General features: G+C 47.3%; 1 protein-coding gene across 5 annotated transcripts in view; it reads right to left on the bottom strand.

The window, feature by feature from the left end:
* RNF123 (ring finger protein 123) overlaps nucleotides 1-19,932 on the bottom strand; it is a 3,033,138-nt gene that overhangs the window by 1,282,883 nt on the left and 1,730,323 nt on the right. For all 5 annotated transcript variants that reach the window (XM_069644183.1, XM_069644184.1, XM_069644185.1 and 2 more), the window contains exon 27: nucleotides 3,198-3,375. In XM_069644183.1, the coding sequence (XP_069500284.1) occupies nucleotides 3,198-3,375 (178 nt within the window). The remainder of the gene's footprint in view (nucleotides 1-3,197; nucleotides 3,376-19,932) is intronic.

Genomic DNA, 19,932 nt, shown 5'->3' with positions numbered 1-19,932 from the left:
GTTCACAAAAGAGGGATAGACAACCATGGGCCACGGAGAGCAGAGCGAATGTTAGGGAGAATTCTCTGTAAAGGCTAATTTCCCAAACCTAGTGAGTCCCCCAGCAGCTTTGCTGTATTTTTGGGGTTTATTTTTTTCTCCTGCTAAGAGTGAGACTCTTTTTCTCCCACTCTTAGACACGATTTGAGGTGTTCCTTTGACTTTGTATGTGTTTTATGGGCTATGGGGTCCTTTACCCCATAGGGCTTCATGTGCTTTTGGTATGTGGGTTACACAGCACCCTCCGTGCAGTAACCCAGGGGTGTCGTAGCGACCCCCAAACATAGACTCCATACCCTGGGACTGACTATTGTCTCCCAGGGCATGTAAAGTCACCATTGGCTTTACTAGTCTCAAATTGTGAACAGAACCAGTACAAACCATCATATTGTGGACGTACTGGTCGGGGCAATTCGTTTGCCCCGGGGTCTGTTGTTCGAGGGGGCACTGTCCAGTCCCCCCCGACCGAGTTTTGGCTGGTGGCAGTGGATACTACTTTTTATATTCGACCGCGAATATATTCCTATGGGATTTTCCCATTGTTCGAGGCTACCACTTTTTAAAATAGCCTCGAACATACCGCCGGTTTATTAAATTAATATAAATTCACCGGTTGGTATTTTTTGCCGAAACTTGGTTCCAAAATGGCGTTTGTGTTCGCTTCTGTGACTCCAACCCAAGTCGAGCCCTTTGTTCCACTTTTTGGCAGGCTTCTCCACAGAAGCCTCCAAAAGTGGTGCCACTCTGTCTGGGTACCACAGGAGGTGTGGGAGGGGGTTTAGGCACCCTGGACTGAGTTGCCTCGGCCACTCAAGTTGCACTCTTGTGTGATTGGCCCAAGTGGTGAGCTGCCCGGCTCACCACTTAGCATGTTTGAGTGACAGCTAGGCTGAATGAATGGGAGTTTTCTGCATAAAAGCAGGGCTTTGGGGACTGGAACTTCAGAAGTCACCACAGGACCTAAAGAATCCGAGGAGGGAGAAGCCGAGCCGACCTGCAACGACGACACCACCGGTGGAGCCCTGCTGAACCGTCTCACCACTTTTCCCGACGACAGAGGAGATCTCCAGTCCGGAGAGTCTTCTTCCTTTGACTGGTGGGGATAACCAGTTTGCCCGTCTTTTCGCCTTCCTGGACCATCTCGTGGCCGCCTTGCCAGTGCCAAGCACCCCGGCAACCGGAATACCACGGTTTACCACTACCGCGAAGAAAAGGGTGGTACCTTGTAACCAGGAAACTCCACGGCTGGTTTCTTCCCTGGCAGTGCAACGACCTTCAGCTTTCCTCCACGTCGAGGCCTCCTCTTCCCCTGGGCGAAACACCGACTTGCACCCACTGCCAGGAACAACTGCCCCCCGCTGGATCGTTCTTCCCACTTTCAGGTACTGTGTCCCGCCTGGCTTCCCTTGCGACAGATCTTTCGGGGTGACAGTAAAGCCTCGACTTTCTAACCTGGGTTAGCCTGGGACCTGTTAACTAACTTTTCCTGACTTGATCTCAATCTTTTTGCGAATTATTTACAAAGACTCTTTGGGCATACCCCCACTGTGTGATCCTGGACACATTTCGCTTGCTCTCTCTAAGAGTGGGCCTGGCATTTGAACTTCCTTGCTCTCCAGTAGACTTTGCCTAACCTGCCTCACTGTGGTTCTTTGAAAAGTATTGAAATTTGTGTGCTTTCATAACTCTGCCTTTTCCCTCCCTTTTTAATAACTTATTAGAGTGCCATCTTAGGTTAAGCGCTCACCTCCGTCTGAAAATAAGTGGTGTTTCTCATTAAGACTTGTCTAATAAGTAATTAGGGTTGTATATATATATAATAGTGACTGTGTGTTGAATTTACTTACCTCTTTTTGTGCTAGTGTAATTTACAAGTGTGTCACTATTATATATATACAACCCTAATTACTTATTAGACAAGTCTTAGTGAGAAACACCACTTATTTTCAGACAGAAAGCTGTGCTGGTCACAGATTTTAAAAATATCAATGATACATTGTGGGTTGAAGCAGGAACATTGGGGGTTGAAGCAGGAGGTAGGCTATTTGTTTATGGTTCACATTTTTTGTTGAGTTAATTTGTACATCCTATTTTTTGTTATGCGTATTTTCCTATTTTTAGGGAGTAAAACTGGGTGGTATCTATGCCTCTTATCTGTGGAGCTGGTTTTGAATAAGTGTTGTCACTGCTCTGTTCACATGACAATGTAATGTTGATAGTAAACAGTGACACAGGCATTCAGATTATCTTAATCTGTAGTGCAGTTATTCTGATGCAATTATCATCCTGGCAGATGATGAGGCATGTTCTCCTGGACCGTGAATTACTTCATTAAAGTGCACATGAACTCGTATTGCAATGTTTTGTGGCATACTCCATTTAGCTACTATTGTTTAATGTGTGGATATTTTGCCAGCCACATCAGTTGTGATAAGAATTCTTTTTTTATAATTGTTTCTTTTCCAATTGCATAAAACATATTCTGCATTCTCTCTGAGCAGTGAAAACAAATAGCCTCAACTAAAATTATTGTTTATACTGAGCATTCAATTGTTTTTGTGCATACACATTTGTATGTGCATAGGAGTACTTTTAATAGGTACTGCGTCATATATTGAAATCGTGGACTGGGTGATGAACTCTTTATAATCACATGTAAAAAATTGTTTTTAGCCTAGATCTTTATAAATAAGTGCAGTAAGATGTACCTTGTACACTGATTTGTAAATAATTCCAGAGGTTGGGGACGGGGAATAACCCTCCAAACGCTCTTCAGAGATGATAACTCCCTATTAGTATTTTATTTATACAGTGCTTAACACCTAAGCGCCATCTACTCATGCTCACAAAAAAGCCTTAGTCAGTTGTGCACATGGAAAATGATGTGTACACGAATGCCCACCACTTACGCACATAAAATAATTAGAAGGAACATTGAACACAATCCTCTGTAGCGGATGCTTATGTCCACAATTCTATTGCACCCACTTAACCCACTTCCCGGCTCTGCAATTCCCTACTGTGTACACAGAGCAAGGTTATTAGTGGAATCACCCATGGAATGCATTTCGTTGCCATGATAGGTGCAGTCAGTAGCAGTAAATAAAGAGTCTTAGAATCATGCACATGCCAGCTACTTACATACATGGCTACTTTACCTGGGAGTTCCTCGATGCTGTTGACTGGACTAAAGTAGTTCTTGAGAGCACTGTAGCTGTTCATAGCAACACTCAGGTAGAATTCAGGCATAAAGGCGAACAGGGTACCAGTCCGGTCACAATGCTCGATGGTCTTGATGCAGACCCGAAGCAGCCAGTAAATGTCCAACATTTTCTCCTGTAGGAAAATGCATGAAGGTTACATGTAATGTAAGCCAACACGAAGTTTTTTTAAAAAAAAGATTTTGCTTAGCAAAGGAGCTCAATTGTTGTGAATGGGATTCTCAAATGTGGCCACTGTTACCATTGAGTCTGCCACAACCGCAAGGATGAATAATACTACTACTAAACAAACAGAACAGCCTGTATATGCTGCAATCCTACGTGCCACCCTTGCAACATAATCTCACAACGCAAATAGCATTACACTCAAAATGAACGGACCATATATGATTTCATGCAGAGATGACTCAGATGTACAACCCCTTTCACTCACTTCAGAACGCCAGTACTCAAATATAAAGTAGGGTCTTGCAAACTGTGCGAACACTGCCGGTATAGAAAAAGGAATGGACTGGAAAATGGAAAATTGTCATAAAGCAGCCGGGGGTTTAGGTGTGAACGTGTGTGCTTGAGAGAGAGAAAAGGACCGTGTTACATGAGCGATAGAGGATAATTTACTTACCAGTAATGTTCTTTCTACGGATTCTTCTCTACAGATTCCTCATCTTGCTAGATATTCATCCAGCGTAAACTGCTCGGAAATTGTTATGACGGGGGGAAGGAGGGGGGGGGGGGTGTAGTGCAGCTCGACAGTCTTTCGACGACTCCCTTGTATTCGGCCGCGCCACTGTCCGCGTATGTGACATTGATCGTTGTGTTTAAGGGATGCCCTAGGACCCTTACCTCAGTTCCCCACTCCCTCCGCCCCCGGGCTCAGCCTGCGAGAGTGAACATACATCAATGGGGAAGGGCAATTTAATTGAAACCAAACAACAACAGCAAGCATCCTGTCCCTTACTCTTTCTTTTTTTAAATTGACAAAATCGGTCTATTTGGGTAACTAATTGATGTTGCCTCGTTAAATAAAACTCTTCCTCATGTCATCTACACACACAAGTGTGACAACAGGCCGCAATCGAGACCCATGAACTTCTGCACGGTGGTGTTAGGGATCAGCAGCTGATTGTGCACCCGACACACTCACCTACAAGGGTTGGGGACTCGCGGCACACATTCCCTGGTTACTATAGTGGGGGCTTACTGTTTTTTTTGGCAGCTGGGTGCAGGACGCTCCTGATAGCCCTCATAACTACCATGTTCTGGCTGTAGACAGGAGGTGGACGTTCTGACGGTGAACATCACGTAAATCGGTCCTTTCTTCGGTTTTCTTCTTTATGGGACGTTGCGCCCATGTATATAAACGTGTCTCGCAATGGTCGCAAGATACTTTTTGACCCTGTGCTTTGGGCTGAGCATCCTGTTTTTCTAGTTTCTAAAACCAAGTAGGTATTTAGCAAGAGGAGTGCACCGGCGAGTGCTGTTCCCTGCTGTCTCTCTGCTCTTTCAGTGGATGTTGCTTGTGCAAAACCTATTGGATTACCTAGATTACTTTGCCTGATAAAGTGCTTTTTTGGACTCATACTCAGACATGCTCTCAAGCCACACCCACTTCTCCCGTCAGCTTCAAGTAGGGAATGCACTGGTGAGTGCTGTTCCGCAGTTCAGCGGTAAGCCGGTGCAGTGAGTCTATAGTTTATTAAATCTTTTCTGGTTTCACTGGATTGCTAGCTAGTTACAAACACGCGTGCTCTACCGCGTGGCTTTTACTGTCCACACCCGCAGCTTTGCTTAAACTGGCTTAAAGCTTCCCTGCTGTTTGACTGTACGGATTTACACATCTGAACATTCTACCCCATTCTATCCCGGATTCATGCACTTCAATCACGTTTGTTGCATTTAATTGCGCACATTTTATATTGTGTGACTGTTAAATATCGTTTTTCTGTGCTCAAGTTACACCCCGCGAGAAATGCAGGCATACACTCTAACAACTGGGATACCTACCCCTTCGATCAAGTATCGAAAAGCATTCAGATTCTGTCACAAAGCCAGATGTTCATTTACAGTTATCTGCCCATAAACCGAGCAAATCTAAACCGAGTGGCATCAGGCAATTTTGCCACCCACTAAAGTCCATTGATCTGCGAACAGTACTTGGAGCTAGTAACTCTTCACACAGTCAGATCGGTGCCGAATCCAGGGTCATCCATGCTGGCAGGGAATTTCACCAAAATGCCAGGGGTAGCGGACGTGACATCCCATGACCCCCCCTGATGACATCACAGGAAGTGATGTCATTTGACCCCCACCCCAAGTGATATCGCGGGAAGCGATGGAACACGGCCTTTCACCCGTTGACAAAACAGAAAGTGGCATCAGTAGCATTGTACACTACAAAAAATATGGTTACAATATCACTTTAATGTGATGTACATTTCATACAAGAATGGATCGCCATATGTATTGTTAAGATCAGTGAGTATAGGTTCATATTACCAAATTACTGTGAATGCAAGCAGACGTCCATGACCAAATGATAATTTATTTATATAGCGCGCAGACAGCCCAGGGGCATTGTGGCGCTATTACTTGCAGGAACTTCGCTACAGGGGGTACAGGATTGGTAGCAGTCGTTGGCACATTATGATTGCTACAAACAGATTAGTCATTACAGCGCATGCACCTTTGGTTATTACATTACAGACAGTTTATTGGCAAACATGGTGCTGCGAGAGACCTTATGGGAAGAGGAAGGTTTTCATAGCTTTCCGGAAGGCAATGAGGGAGGGCTCACCTCGGATTGTGGGAGGTAGGGCATTCCAGTGTGATGGTGCAAGATAAGGGAAGTTGGATCCTCCAGCTCTGGCTCTTTTTACTAGTGGCACACAGAGCATGTTGGTATATGGTGACCTGGTTGGCCGTGTGGAGGAGACGATGTGTTATTATAATATATGTATGATGTGTTATTATATAGCACTTACGCTTAAGCGCTTTATATAGAAAAAATATACACCCAATAGCACCCAAACTGTGTTGGTACTCATTTATCGACCTCAGAAGGATGAAATGCTGAGTTGAGGCGTTTAAAACAGACTAAATCAGTGACTCACCCCCTGAAGTGTGCCTGAAATAAACCTTTAATGAGTTTAACAATTATTGGATAGAATTCCAGAATGACACATTTGGTATTCCTATTCTTTCCTATTGAGGGTCAGTGCTGAAAGTGTTAGACTTGAGGCACTCCTGTTCTTATATTTTTTTTAAAAATGTTTTTAAGGGGACTGAACAAGAAAGTCTGCCACTCCAGAGGTAAAGAGCCACATGGCGCTAGCCACAGCCCAGGAGCTTGCATTATAAAAATAATTTAAAAAAAAAGATTTTTTTTTGCTTTTCTTTTTTTTTTTTTTTTTAGAGGTCGCAAGGGAGACCCCAGAGGTCGCAAGGGAGACCTCGGAGGCTCAGAGGTCGCAGTTGCGACCTCTGGCAACCCCTAAATGACATCTCTGCATGCTGGAAGACACAATTACTATCGGAATCAGCACTTGTTGACTGCCTCACTCCACTTGACAGAGTGAACACACTGAGGAAGTGTTTACAACCCCAATGTCAGACATACAAACCATTGCGTAGAGTGCAATCACTGTTCACGGTATGGATCACTCCCAAATCTCTATGCTGTATTCCCAAGTGGGTCAATCCATGAGTAAAGACCATGTTCCAATAACACCATCATTTGTAGCGCCTCCAGTGGCCTCACCTGGCATATATCAAACATCTGTTTCCAACACCCAACTCTTAAGTTTCCCTATGTCCACCATTGCGGAAACCCAATTTGATGAGTGTCCGACACGTCCCGCCCTCAATCTTTCCAATTCACACATACTTTATCCAAATGCACAAAATTCCTCCTTTTCTTCATCTGCTTCTGTGGCTTCGTTTGCCAAACCTACCCAGAGACACTCATTTTGCATGGCTTTCCCTTTGAATGTTTTATTCAAAACTTCACTGACTACCATTAACACCAGCATGCTGAATTACACAAAACTGTATAATGCAATGGAAAATAAAGCTGATTACCACAACATCCTTCTTGCAATTCTACTAGCCAATGTTGACTGAATTGCGGCCAAAATTGCTCTTCATCCAAAAAACACTCCAAACCCTCTCATCCCTTTTACTGCCCCCTCCATGTTACGGACATGTCTGAATCTGTTGAAGCTGATAGCATCCTTCACATATTGTCACAATCTCCAGCAGAAGCTGAAACATCTGCACTTGTGCCTGGTTCCCGACTCATAGCCATGGTCCACACTTTCTCATTCTGCACCCAAAGAGCCAGCTGAAGACTCATCTGCGGCCCCTGTGTTTGATCTATTCTGCCATCTACCACGCAGAAAAAATCCAAAAAGAGCAGTAACATCATCCAATCCATCAATCCAAAAAAGGCAACAAAAATCAACCAAGTAAGAAATAGGATTCTAAAAATAGAGCAAAGCAATTCATTGACAATCTTTCAATGCCACCTAGAGTGGTCATGATCTCTTCTCGCCCGATTTGTGTAAATTCCGACCCTGTCCAGCCTAGTGCCCCTCCTCCACCGCTGTCCCCTTGTCCATCTGCGGCAACATCCAAGGATAACTAGCCCCCACCATTTGTGGATCCCCCTAGTCATAGTATTGATTCTTGCCCTAATGCTCTGAGGGCGACCACCAAGAGGAGGACGACTTCATGAATTTGTCCACATATTCAACATCTTCAATCCCTCAAATCCATTCCATACATGAAAGTCTCCATTATCATCAATGTGCAGTTCATGCTAAGCGACAAATAGTGTTCGTTGACTCTGATGAAGAGTTCCCAGACTTTATGACTCTAGAACAAAGAAGGTCTAAAAATCCCACTATTCATCAACCGCCACACGAGGCATTCAACCAACATTTGCTCCACACCAATTCAAAGCCTACCAATCTGTTGCCTGTCGAGGCCACCTCTGCCTGTCAACTTGGTTACAATCCCTCTATCCGACCATTAAGGTTGGATAAGGAAGAGGCAGGGCTGGAAGATACATTTCTATTAACAATGATGGACAAAGGAATGGCCCCTTCCCAAATAGGACAACGCTCCTTATGGTTTTCCACTTGATCCCTAAATTGAAATATATCCAATCAACAGACATACAAGTAATTGTTTTTTTAAATACTCGAAAATTCGATAAAGTAGAACTCCTTGTCACATCTCAAATTGTTCGAGATCTCTTATGGCAAGCATGCAATAATTTCGCTCATCATGGATTCCAACTGCGAAACCCCATTAAGACCATCTCTGCTATACAAAATATTTCCGCTAACAGACTGAGCATTGACGCAAACCCTTCTCATTTTTCCTAAATTAACTCAAAGTCAAATACGCATATTCTATCCCAGGAGAAGAGGAAGGCAGAGTTACTTATCAACCTCTTTCCATCAAATACTCTAGCCTGACTGGCCATCATCATCGGGCAGTCCACTTCCAACATAATCGTGCCCAGAGCCTAATGGATTGCCCAACCAGTAATGCCAAACCTCTGCTGCCGCTGAAGTATTCACTATGGCCACATGGAACACCAGAGGCGTTGCACATTTAATGACAACAAATACAAATGCCTAAGCCTCTTATGATGTCGTTGCTCTTCAAGAGACATGGATTACGTCTCAACCTAGTTGGCCAAATTTCGCGATAGCGTGAATTCCTGCTACAAAGCAGGCAAAAGGTTGCCCTGCAGCTGGCTTATTGACTGCAATTAAACTCACCTCTAATATTCGTATTGAAATCTGGGCCTCCCCCTTCTCAGGCATACAATTAGTGAGACTCATACCGGCAGACTGTACTCACCCTTTATATCTGCAAACGGTGCTACTGAACAAGTTACTTTCTTACCTGGTAACGTTCTTTCGATGGGATGGTCCGACGACGTATTCCATATCTATGACAGTAATCACCACAGCTGTGCTGCTTCGGAAACTTTTTCGGCGTCTGCGTCCTGCGTCGATGACGTCGATGCGCCGCCGTCGAGGACCTCCTCCGACGTCCGACGTCATCCGATGTGATAAGTAGGACGCACGACGCCAGTAGCCTCAGTTGTAGTTTTTTCCCCCAGAACGTGTGACAATAGTCAACTGCCAGTCCGACACAAAGCCTTGCGGAACGTAAGCTGCAAACGCAACAGAAATTCTGCAGCGGGGAAGGCAGGGCGGGAGCGATATGGAATACGTCGTCGGACCATCCCATCGAAAGAACGTTACCAGGTAAGAAAGTAACTTGTTCTTCGAGGGGATTGGGTCCTCCGACGTATTCCATATCTATGACAGACTCCCAAAGCAGTACCAAATCAAGGAGGAGGGAAAGAATTTAGAAACAAAATTTAGAATAGCCAATCAAATAGCAGAGCAAAGGACCGCCTTGCCAAAGGCCAGATCCTGCCCTCTGATGGAATCGAGGGAATAATGCCGCACAAATGTATGCACTGAAGCCCAGGTGGCAGCATCACAGATGTTGCGAATAGGAACACCCCTCTGCAGGGCAGTAGATGCAGCCAAGCCCCTGGTAGAATGGGCCCGCAAGCCAGCCGGAGGGTCCTTGCCCGCCAAGCGGTAACACTCCGAGATGGCCAAAATAATCCAGCGGGACAAAGTCTGTTTCGTCACAGCTTGCCCCAAGCGCTTACCAGCGTAACCAATAAAGAGTTGATCGTCCACTCTGACCCGGGACATGCGAGAAACATAAAAGCTCAAAGCTCTCCTAGGATCAAGCCTATGGAGCCTCTCCTCTTCCTTACCAGGATGCGGAGGAGGATAGAATGCCGGAAGAACAATCTTCTGGGCCAAATGAAATTCCGTCACTACCTTCGGAAGAAAAGAAGGACGAACTCGAAGGACAACCCTGTCCTTGTGAAATACAGTGAAGGGGGGCTTAACAGAAAGTGCCTGTAACTCACTCACTCTGCGAGCGGAAGTAACCGCAACTAAAAACACAGTTTTCAAAGTCAACAGCCTCAAAGGGCAAGAATGTAACGGCTCAAACGGAGCACCCATAAGAAACCTAAGAACAAGGTTCAAATCCCAACCGGGCACCAGGAAAGGCGACGGAGGGAACACATTAGTGAGCCCTTTCAGAAACTGTGAAATCAAAGGGATTTTAAAGTAAGAACATTCTTCAGATGAGCGCTTAAAGATGGACAGCGCCGCCAGGTAACCCCTAACGGTACCCACTTGCAAGCCCCTGTGGGCCAAAGAAAGCAAAAAGGACAGAACCATGGGGATGTCACATGCAAAAGGATCCACATTCTGAACTCTGCACCAGTCGCAGAACTTACGCCAACGGCAACGGTACAGAGACTTAGTTGCGGGCCTTCGGGCCGAAAGCAACACCTCCATCACGTCTTCAGGGAGGTCCCAATCCTTATACCTCAACCTTTCAGAAGCCAAGCGTGAAGGTTGAGGGATCCGACCTCTGGATGGAGAACCTGACCCCCCTCCCGTGAGAGCAGATCGTCTCGGTAGGGAAGACGACGTGGAGGGCAGATGGACAAGTCGAGAAGGTCCGGGTACCACGTCCTCCGAGCCCACGCCGGAGCAATGAGGATCATCCGGGAACCGAACTTCCGTAACCTCCGCAGCACTTGCGGGATGACGGGGACCGGAGGAAACGCGTACAGCAGCGGGAACGACCACTCCACCACGAACGCGTCTCCTAAGGCTCCTTTTGGAGGAAATTCCCGCGAGCAAAACCTTTCGCACTTCCGGTTGACACTGGAGGCAAAGAGATCCACTTGAGGGGTCCCCCAAAGGGCGAAGATCTCCAGGAGAATCTCCTGAGCCAACTCCCACTCGTGAGAGATCGTGCACTGCCTGCTCAGAGCGTCCGCCGTCACGTTCTCGACTCCGGCCAGATGAACTGCCGAGATCGAAACTTCCTGCTGGATGGCCCAGAACTCGAGCTGCATCGCCTCCCTGCACAGAGGAAGTGACCCTGCCCCCCCCCTTTTTGTTGAGGTAGTGCATGGCCACTGTGTTGTCCGTCAGGATCAGGACACTCTTCCCTCGCACAGTCGGCAGAAAAGCCCTCAGGGCTAGCCTGACGGCCCTCAGCTCCAACAGATTGATATGGAGTCTGGACTCCGACGGAGACCAACGACCGCTGACTGTCAGCCCGTTGGCATGAGCTCCCCATCCCGTGAGGGATGCATCCGACACGATCGTCACCTCCGGCCAGGGAAGCCAAAACGGAGCCCCCTTCATCAAGTTGCCTTCGACGGCCCACCACAGAAGGTCCCGGGCGACCGAGGGCGGCACCTGAATCGGGTCCGACATCCTGCCGGAGGACTGCGACCATTGCATCTTGAGTGCCCACTGCAAAGATCTCATTCGCAGGCGAGCCTCTGGCACCAGAAGAATGCAGGACGCCATGAGGCCGAGCAACCTCAAGAACTCGAACGCTGGGAGCGTCTGGGCATGCTGAAACTTGCGCACCATCTGCTGAATGTGAAGAGCCCTCACCTGGGGAGGAAAACACTGCCCCAGGGAAGTGTCGAGCACTGCTCCGATGTACTGGAGCCTCTGCGTTGGCGTCAAATGGGACTTCTTTAAATTGAGGGAGAAGCCCAGCCTGTGAAGGGAGTGGCAGGCGACGGACAGATGATCCAGGACCTGCTCGGGAGAGCTCCCCCTGATCAACCAATCGTCCAGGTAGGGGTAGACGTGAATCCCCCCTTGCCTGAGATGCGCTGCCACCACCACCATGAGCTTGGTGAAAACCCTCGGGGCGGAGGTCAAACCGAACGGCAGGACCCGAAACTGAAAGTGCGAGTCGCCAACCGCGAACCTCAGGTACTTCTTGTGCTTGGGATGGATCGGCACATGGAAGTAAGCATCCTTGAGGTCGAGTGACACCAACCAGTCCTGAAGCTGAAGGGCCTGGAGGACTTGAGAGAGAGTAACCATCTTGAACTTGTCCTTCCTGAGGAGTTTGTTCAAACCGCGCAAGTCCATGATGGGTCTCAATCCCCCGTCTTTCTTGGAAATCAAAAAATAAGGGGAATACCATCCCTTGTTCCTCTCCGCTACAGGCACCAGTTCTATGGCGCCTTTCTCCAGCAGGGCTTGAATTTCCTGCGCAAGGAGCGGATCCGGACACTTCAAAGAGAGGTTCCCCGGTGGATTGTCGCGAGGCCTGTGCCGAAAGGGAAGACAGTAGCCGTGGGTTATGATCTCCAGAACCCACACATCTGAAGTAATGGCACGCCACTCTACAAGATGCTGCGCCAGCCTTCCCCCAACCGGCGAACCATGGGACAAGGCCTCATGACTGAGTAGGAGCGGCTGCGGCGTTACCTGAGGGCAAAGAGGCAACTGCCCGAGCGGCCTTGGCACCACGGGTACCCTGTCGTCCACCTCTGGTACCCCTGCGATGGCCCCTTTGACTGCCAGCTCCTCTCGCTCTACCAAAGGACGAGTAATAGCGAAAGGAGCCACCCCTCCACTGCTGTCCCCTAGGACGAAAAGGCGGAGGTTGGCGAACTGCAGCGCCCAACGACTTCGCTGCAGCTTTTGAGGTCTGCAACCTCTCAAGGCTCTCGTCAGCCTTGCTGCCAAAAAGATGTTCACCATCAAAGGGCATGTTGAGGAGCCGGGACTGCACATCAGGAGCAAACCCCGACTTCCGCAACCACGCAAACCTGCGTATCACGGTGCTCGCCGCCATGGACCTACTGACGCATTCAGCTAAGTCCAAACCCGACTGAACGGACTCACACATGGCATCCTTACCATCCTGGACCAAAGCAAGGAAACCATCCCGTTCGTCCCCTTCGGGAATATGTTCAGCCGCTAACGCAACACAGTTCCACAGAGTGTGCGTGAAACGTGACAAGGCACAAATGGAGTTGGCCGCCTGAAGCGCCATACCACCAGAAGAAAACACCTTCTTCGCCCAGCCATCAAAACGTTTGTCGTCCCTATCAGGAGGGATGGTAGGGTACGACGCCTGCTTTGCCGGGGCCGTGGCCGCCTGCACCACCAAACTTTCCGGAGTGGGGTGCCTGGTCAAGTAGCAGGGGTCGCCACTGGCTGGACGGTATTTCCGCGACAAGGATCTGCCCACTGCCGGGAGACTCTCCGGAGCAGTCCAAGCCGCCGCCACCCTACGCTGTAAAGCCATATGGAATGGCAGAACCGGGTCAGATGGGGGACCAACATCAAGGATGTCCGTCAGATCATCCTGCACAAACTCCCCTGGGGGAGCAGACCATCCCAGATACTCAGACACCCTAGCCATAAGGCGCCGGTATGAGGAATCGGCATGGGAGCCAGGCTCAGGCCGACCAAATTCCACCTCCGGAGAGGTGTCCAGACCACTAGCATCATGCAGCGACTGCCTCAATTCGTCAAATTGACTATGGCCCGAGACAATGTCATCCGGCACCTGACCAGGAACCAGGCCAACCGAATCCTCATCCGCCTCCGAAATATAATCCAAGTGGTGGAAAGGCACCTGAGAGTGCCTGCTCTTAGCCAGAGCCTTCCTAGGGGCTACACCCGAGACACGGGGCACCTCCGACACGAAAGGCGTCGATGGCGTCGAGCGAATCGGCGCCGCCGTCGAGAAAACCGGCAACGGCGCCGAGAGGATCGGCGTCGACGTCGAGGAAATCGGCGTCGACGTCAGATGCAGCGCCTCCAATATCGGCGGCGTCGACACAGCCCTCGAAGCCGGAGCCCCGAGCGTGTCCCTCGACGACCTGAACGTCGACGGCTTCGACGACTTCCTCGGAGCCGGAGCCTCGAGAAAGCCTGTCGATGCCCTCGACGCCTCAGACGTCGATGTCTTCCTCGAAGACATCACAGGTGCACACGGTCTCGATCGCGTCGAGGACCGGGACCTGGAACGGGTACGGCGAGAACGAGCCTCCTTGTCCGAACGGGACCTCTCCCGTGACTCGTGCCGACCACTCTTGCGAGCGGCGTCTCTCGACCTCACACGGCCGACCCCACTCGGGGGCGCGGACGGTTGAGTACCCTGCGACTCAAGAATCGCCAACATTTTCTTCCCGAAGGAAGCCCATTCCTCCGGCGTCGCACGGCTGGTGGGATAACCGACGTGCCGGGCAGAGTCCTCGGAAGAGGACCTGGAAGGCGACCGGTGACGGCGCTTCCGAGAACGCCTCGAAGAGGCAGAGGAGTGGCGAGACCGACTCCTAGAAGAAGACCGACGAGACCTCCGACGATGACGCGGAGAGTCACCCCTCGAATCATCCGTCGAAAGCCCCGCCGACTTCGACTTCCGGGGCTTGGACACCCGACCTACCGACAATTTCATCTTACGTTCGCGTAAGGCCTTGGAAGTGAGCGACAGGCAGTCGACACAGTCATCCGTGTCGTGGGCCTCCCCGAGGCACCAGAGGCAGGCGTCGTGCGAGTCAGTCACCGACATCTTGGACCCACACACCCCGCACTTCTTGAAGCCCGGACGCGGGGTTGAAGACGAAGCGGAAGACATCGCTGCGAAGGAATATTCACAAACGAACAGGCTCGAAGAACCAGAAAGAACAGACCAAAGAGTCGAGGCTAGAACCGAGAAACACGAAGCAACACGTTCGCGGAAAAAACGGAACTGAGGCTACTGGCGTCGTGCGTCCTACTTATCACATCGGATGACGTCGGACGTCGGAGGAGGTCCTCGACGGCGGCGCATCGACGTCATCGACGCAGGACGCAGACGCCGAAAAAGTTTCCGAAGCAGCACAGCTGTGGTGATTACTGTCATAGATATGGAATACGTCGGAGGACCCAATCCCCTCGAAGTATATTTACTGGAATCCGGCAGGCATTAATGAGACATTTCTAAAACAAATTGATCTTATGCTAAAATTGGCGATTCTTGATCCTCAAATCCATGTAATTCTTATAATTGGGATCTCAACACAAGGTGTATACCTAACAATTCTCAAGTTCCTACTCTGCAAGCGGAAAAATGGTTGTCTTTAATGTCTGCTTGAGACCTCACTATTGTGAATGGGACAGCAAGTGGAGATATTCCCCCACTCCCCACATGGACTCGGGGCACGTCATATGCCATACTCGATTATGTTTTTATTTCTTGGCATGCAATCAAGCATGTTAAATCTTTTGCAGTTATTTTCACTAAGTCAAGTGGCCACAACATTCTTAAACTTGAATGGGCTAGGTCAACCAGTAGCCCTCATGAATAATTTTCCCCTTCAATTGTGATCAACCCCAGAAGTAAATGGAAAGGTTGGTCACCTTATATTCTCGATACGCTGAAGCTTAATCTCGTGCAGGCGTTTAATAGCAGTATTTCTATGAATTCCCATGAGTATACTGATACTCTGCAGTTCAACTCAGAATCAGCGAATTACTCCTATCCCCCGACTTTTAAACATAGACACATATTTAAACCTACCATATAGGCTTTTAAAACCACTTTGCACAAAAGGTTAAGGCAATATCCTCAACTCTGTCAACAAAACGACAGGGCCAGGCTGCGTATGCAGTATAGAAATTCAATCAAACTCCACCAAAAACAGAAAGACGGCGAAAGAATGCTAGCTAGCATATGCACTAAGTCAACTGCCCGAATTTGGAAACTTCTGAAAGAAGAACCCACTTCAGCCTCTTGATTGCTACTTTTAAAAGCAGTCACTGAGCAAACGTGGATCTCCCACTTCTCCGCTCTTTTTACCAAACCATCTCAAACAATGCATTCAACATACATTCCAAATTCAGGACCCATCTGCCTTGCCTTTGATCATCTTGACATTGTTCTACTGATTAACAAACTTAGTACCTCCAGGGCACCAGGATCAGACGGATTATCAAACTATACTAAAGAAACACCCTCATGAGTGGGATACTGTACTAGAAGTAATTTACCGACACACCTTGAAGACTGGCAACATTCCTAAAACTTGGCGAGAATCCATGGTGATCCCCATTTTAAAAAAAGGTTATCGCAGTATGCCTAGCAATTATAGACCAATCGCTTTACTAGACATACCGGGGAAAAGTATTGCAAGATTAGTCTTAAACGAGCTTATCCTTTGGCTACAAACTGCCCAACTACTTGACCCTCATCAATAAGGCTTTTTTAAAAGCATAGGAACTTCCTTGAATGTATTAATGCTAGCAGCACTAAAAAAAACAAGCCATCATCAGTAAACTCCCAATATTATTTTAGCTTTTATCGATTGTAAGCAGGCGTTCGACTGATTTCACATGAACAACTATGGTCTAAATTACTATCAGCTGGCTGCCCCTCACATATTTTAAATCTCATTTATCAATTTTATACTGACACAGCTAGCAAAGTTAAACTGACACAGGGTGGACTTAACAAAACCAATTCCAACCCATGCTGGCCTTAAACAAGGATGCATTTTAGCGTCCATCTATTTTGGTATCCGGTCATTGCATCTAAAACAAAGCATCGACAAACCATACCATCGCAAAAAAGCATTACAAAAAATCATTGAATTCATTTTTTTCAATGGTAAAGGGTTTAGTTTAGTAAAAATGTGTTTTAAACTATTAAAAAGGCAGGCTGAGGGAGGGAACCCCCCAATATAAAAATAAAATGCATTCAATGTTTTTTTTTTAGATGCTTTGTTGTCAATGCTATGGTTTGTCGATGCTTTGACTGTTGATGCTATCACTAAGAACCTCCTTTTTAACTTCTATATTGATGACATTCATGTCTTTATAGATGCTATCACTCATTTCTGCCCAAAATTGGTCATAAAGAGGTCTCCTGGCTATATATGCGGATGATCTGATCACCATCGACCAAACCCCAATTGGGCTCATCAAAATCCAACACCATGATGTTGCATCACATAGCTCACAAGGGCAATACAAGCTTCAGCTGGACACTTGCAAATCATGTCTTAGAAACACTTAATGAATATAGATATCTAGGGAAGGACTGCAATAATAACACCCATGATCTCCCCTATAAAGAAGGTTTAAGTTTAAAAATGAGAACCCTGACTTCGCAAGCCAAACATATCCACTTAATATGTGTACGTTTTCATAGCCTGTCCTCACTATTTCCAGAAAGTCATCCCAGTCAGAACATATGGAGCCCACACGAAATGCCCACACACTCATCCAAACTCTGAGGCTCTTGAGGGGATATATTGGAAAAGAATGATCTCCCTTCCTCGGAGTATTCCCATCACTATCCTTCGCTATGAGCTCGGCCTAGTCTCCCTTTCAGCTATAGTGGCATGGCAAGCCTTGGCGCTGATGAGAAAACATACTATTCATTCCCTCAACTCCAGCACTTTAATGCCTTTATTAGCACTCAGTTTAAATGGTAACAAGACTAGCCCGTTGTATAATTGGGAAACCTATTGTAAAGACATTCTTACACAAGCAGACATCACCTACCAGCTCGTACTGGATCAGCCTGATAAAGCCAAAGCCAAGCTCTGGCAGTGGGACTGGTGTATGACTTGGGAAAAGTTTAACACTTATGCCATCTTCAAATCCGGAGATTTCCACCCAAAGTATCTTCACAAAGCTTCCTGCTATCTTCTAAGGTTTCCAAGTAACAACTATGCAGCTACTATACTAAGGTTGCGATTAAATCTCTGGCCAACGACAGCCTAAAAAGCGCCATTTTCTAAGACTCCTACTTTGGACACAAATTGTAGATTTTGCAAGCTGTTCGACCAACAGGAAACTTTGCAACATTTGCTTGTTGAATGTACATCTCTGGTGCACCTGAGGGAAACATTTCTTTTTACCCATCTTGGTCAATTCAGAATTTTTACCTCGGCTGTAATGTAGTCAAAGATTTTTAATGCCACCCTAGTGTCACTTAACATTGCTATTGTCCATTTTCTTTTAGCCATGAAATAACAGGATGTTGATTACACTTAAATGCCAAACTATTTTCTTTTGCCTTTTCTGTTTTTGTTTTGTTTAGCACAGCCTGTGCCCGTTCCACTCATACATACATTTTGTGCCGAATGGAAACCATAGTCTGATTCTTCCAAAGGAGAAGCACAGCGTCCCGGATTCCCAAAAGAACCCATAGTCTCCAAGCTGGGTTTTGACAGGTAGGTTGGGAGGGCAATGAGAAATATGTGGGAGAAGAACCCATACAAAGAAAATTACTGGAAAGTAATTTCTCCTTCAATGAATTACATTCTCCCACAGATTCCTCATCTTGAATAGACTCCCAAAGCAATGCCTAATCTTGTATAGGGTTAGAAGTCACACCAAGAAACTCTGGACAACCGCTCTAACAAAGCAAGCATCGGCTCTGTAAAGACTGGCGGCGGATGTCCGTGGTATAACCACTATATGGTTGGGGTCCATGCACAGAATCATCCCAGCCAAAGCTCTCAATGGGTAGCAATGGACGAGTAGCCAAGGCTGAGACTCAAGGAAGGTGATGCAGGCTAGTTCTTAGGTACAGTGAATACCCAAGCCCCTCACAACAGGAATGTCCACAAACTACGTTATGTGATAACAGTTCTTTTATTATATACAATTAGGCATGGGTGAATATATACAAATAATACTCACTTTGTACTAATGAAACTACTCCAATAAATAGCACACTATTATACAATACTATGTGGTACCACAGTTATTCTTCACTTCATCAATAATGCACCAACTTGTATGTCATTAAATGCATTTAAATTACTAAGCATTGTTTAACTTCAAAACAACAAATGTAGAAATGTAGGCAATTACTTTAGAACACTGGCAGAATACTGTTCAGAGTCAAAATGCAATTCTGTATGTAGATTCCCCACACCTGGGCAACCTGCAATAAAAGGTAAGTTATACTTTCTTTTAATATTCATTTCCAGTCCTTATATTTTCAGTAATTGTCTGTTCCTGTCTCTGTAGGTCCTACCACCCCAAAGCACCTGGGAAGCAACAGGAAAGCCGGGCCCAAGACTAAACCGGGACCTTTGTGTTGGCCCTGCAGGAGGAACACCTCTTCCTCGTCATCTTCCTCGTCACGGTGCCTTAGAAGGCGTAGTGGTGTAAACTCTCGGCTTAACTTGACAAAGCCATCAAGGATGGACCCTCTTCAGAAGTCGTCACTGGGTCCTCGCAGTCGAGCAGCAGAAGGGAGTCAGGCAGTCTTGGAAAGGCAGCAGTGAGGTCTGTCAGGGTGGTCTCCTTGGTCGAGTTACTATGTCAGCTGTGGATGTCAAACGAAGCTGAAACTCACTGTGAACCTTGACAAGGATTCGGAGGTGGTTTTCGATGATGACCTTCAGTGGCAGCACGAGCAGTGGCAGAAGGAGCTGTTGGGATTTGTGGGTTCACTGTTTGCTGCCAGTTGATTCTTTGGTGTTGCAGCCGCAACACGGATGACAGGATTGCTTTTGGCGAGTTCAACCCGATCAATAGACTGCCCTTCAGAAACTCCACCAAGTTTGGACCCTCAGGACTCGTTCTTCGATACGAAGTGGTGGGAAAATCACTGGAAGGCACTTCTCTTCAGGCAGCAAAACTTGACTTCCTCAGCCAGGGACAAGTGGACAGATGTCGAGGTTGCAGTGCTACTTGAACATTTCAGTTGGTTGGAACTTGGCAAGCTCTGGGCGTCGAGCAGCACTAAGCCAGGGCACCCACTTCTATGTGATGCA

This window comes from Ambystoma mexicanum, chromosome 2p (assembly GCF_040938575.1).
Source record: "Ambystoma mexicanum isolate Mex_15411 chromosome 2p, UKY_AmexF1_1, whole genome shotgun sequence".
Classification (NCBI taxonomy): domain Eukaryota; kingdom Metazoa; phylum Chordata; class Amphibia; order Caudata; family Ambystomatidae; genus Ambystoma; species Ambystoma mexicanum.
The sequence above is the reverse complement of the archived record's forward strand: the minus strand, read 5'-3'. Positions and strand labels throughout refer to the sequence as shown.